Genomic DNA, 2,767 nt, shown 5'->3' with positions numbered 1-2,767 from the left:
CCCCCCACCCACCCACTTCCCTCCTTTAAATAAAACTTTTTGCTTTTGCTTCAGCATTTCTCAGGTGTTCAATATTCAACACTGGAGGAATGGGATCCAACCATGATTTATTTTCAACACAGGTATCAAAGGGGTGTCCTGCCTTGACAGTGACAGCAAACCTAGATGGCAATCAACTCATATTGGGGCAGGAGGATAGAGAATGGAAACTACTGGGGAAGAGAGCATTTGATAAAGTATCTAACATGACTGAGTTTGAGATTAAATGAGGCCTTGTTAAGGCAAATGTATAAAGGGAAAGGAAAGGCAATTAAAAACTCCAAGAGAACAAAATGGTATCTAAAGAAAATATAATCACGGTAGATTGACTCCATCTGAATGACATTTGTTTAATAACAATATACAGTTTAGAATTCTCCAAGAGGCAAAATAAAGATTTGGTCAGGGTTATAACTGAATGGAATGTAAATAACACACATCATAAAAAAATAAGAAGAGTGATATCTAAAATGGGCTAAGTCAAGAAAAAAGAATTAAAGGTGATTCTTTGTAGAGGTTACCATTGGGTATAAGGCAGGGTGGCACAAAAGATAGTTTTTTTATGTTAAGCTTTTTTTTTAGAATTTCATTTTCTTGAAACAATGTACAGTATTATTACAACAGAAATAAATTCAAGCAAAGAGAGAGAATCCAATCATGGTTTAGTCAAACCTTAAATCATTTTGCATAGAAATTCATCTACTCATTAGAAAAGCTCAAATCCTTGTTGCCTTAGAAGTGTGCTATTTGAAGTTACTACCCAAGGGAGGAATTTGTGAACATTACCCTATTTCTTGTAAAGATACAACCATCGATAACAAGCTCAAATAACTTCTTTAAACCTAAAAAGGCAATGAGGCAGAGTGAAGATAAGAAGATAGTTAGTTTCTGGAACTCAAAGATCAGTGAGCTAAAATGACTTAGCTGCTTATACGTTCTTTTGGCAATGACAGTTTAGAAGTGAACAAAAAGAAAAAACAACGTTAATATCCCTGGCCTTCTCTCAACCTCAAGATTTTTCGCAGCTGGAGATTCACATTGTTACACAGAAATGTTTAACACAAGCATCTGGGATTCATTCATGTCAATTGTTGCTCCTTAAGAAGGGCATTCCTTATTTAAAATATTAACCTTCTTTTAAAGACTATTTCAGAAGAAATGAATGTCCCCTCCTTCCTATTCCTTACCAATGCTCCATTTCAAAGTTTTGACCTGCTCCAGGAAATTGAAAAGGAACTCCCTTTCTACATCCTAAATGTCTCTTCATTTCTTCTGTAAAAGCTTAAGGACCATCCTCAGGGTGAACAGCCTCTCCTGGATCCTCAAACCTGTTTCCAGATGTGAGCCCCCAAGGTAGAGAACAGACCCAGGCTTCTAGCCCTTTTCCAGATGACAGCCTCCAGAAAGATGAGTGTGGTAGAGAGACCTAATCCCCTGATTCCAGATGTAGGCCAAAGAGCACATGAATAAATTGAAACATCTCCTCTCCCTACCATGTGTAATTCCCTAAGCAAGAAAACCTTCTGATGCCTCTCCAACAACACTCCACACTAAGTCTCCAGAGAGCTATGTCATCATAGATCAAAGTCTTATTGTTCTGTCTCTCTTCCTATTTCCACCCTCAACCCAAAGACACCCAATTCCTCACCTGGGTCAAGGTGCTTATCTCAGGGCACACTTTGGAGATTAGATTATTTTGAAGACATAGATTCTTCAGGTCAGGCAATAGTTCTAAAGTTGAGGGCATCTTTCTTATTTTTTTCCCATTCAAAGTAACGATCTGAGTTTGTCCGTGACCCTTTATTGCTCTTATTAACAATCTCTCAGTCATGATCTTTGAAGAGAAGTAGAAAATGAAGAAAGTAATGTCACATCAAAGATTAGAGTTCTTTATTATTTATCTTTAGAATCTTTAACTGTAGAATTGGTGTGTCATAGAAACAGAAACATTCTGAGATCCTCCCTGGTGAAGGTAGGAGGCACTGGATGGTTTCCTATAGAAAAGGCAGAGAGGGAAAATAGCTGGTTCAGGTTTGGAGCAGGAAATGTGCAAGATAAACCTTGAATACCTTAGGCCAGAGACAAAGATGTTATCAAAGACGAATGAGATCACATCAAAAGGACACAGGAGCCAAGTTCTGAGAGCTCCACTAGTTTAAGATGAAAAATATTGAAGATCTGGGGAGGAAAAAATTAGAGTGGGTTGAAACACATCAAACCATATTAAAATCTAAAGAGTTCAAAATGGTATTTTTTTTTTAAAGAAACTCATTAATCACACTGGAAGTTGCTAACTCAATATGAAATTGATAAGGAGGAAGAAATTAAGCTTTATTCTGCTCTTCTAGTATAAACTGCATCAGCATAATCTAATAATTAATAAAGCTTTTATTCATAGAAAAATTTAAGCTAATAAATACGGAAGGAAAATAGCTTTAGAAGATTAACTATTTTGCAAGTTTCTAAAGCAATAAATAATCTATGCAAAAATCAAATTGAATGCTAAAAGTATTCAATGAAAGGTTGCTAAGAGACTTTATAAGGAAGGAACCAAGTTAATAATTTAACTAACTAATCAATTTTAGTCATCATTAAAACTGGGGCAATCACATGTTATAAATTCTATGTAGGATGTAATAAAAAGTACACAGCACCATCAAATAAATTTTCTTGCCAAAAAGAAAAAAATCGAACCTGAATCAAATCATGGCTTCAAGATCTAATTACC

General features: G+C 35.7%; 1 protein-coding gene across 2 annotated transcripts in view; it reads right to left on the bottom strand.

Annotated features, from left to right (window-relative positions):
- Positions 1-2,172, bottom strand: part of Lrrc69 (leucine rich repeat containing 69) — a 102,152-nt gene extending 99,980 nt beyond the window's left edge. For both annotated transcript variants that reach the window (XM_015485732.2, XM_048782861.1), the window contains exon 1: positions 1,688-2,172. In XM_015485732.2, coding sequence (XP_015341218.1) covers positions 1,688-1,870 — 183 coding nt within the window. In that variant the 5' untranslated portion in view covers positions 1,871-2,172. The remainder of the gene's footprint in view (positions 1-1,687) is intronic.
- Positions 2,173-2,767: the final 595 nt, after the last annotated feature.

Source organism: Marmota marmota, unplaced genomic scaffold (genome assembly GCF_001458135.2).
Source record: "Marmota marmota marmota unplaced genomic scaffold, marMar, whole genome shotgun sequence".
Taxonomy (NCBI): Eukaryota; Metazoa; Chordata; class Mammalia; order Rodentia; family Sciuridae; genus Marmota; species Marmota marmota.
Note: the sequence above shows the minus strand (reverse complement) of the source record. Positions and strands in the feature narration are given on the sequence as shown.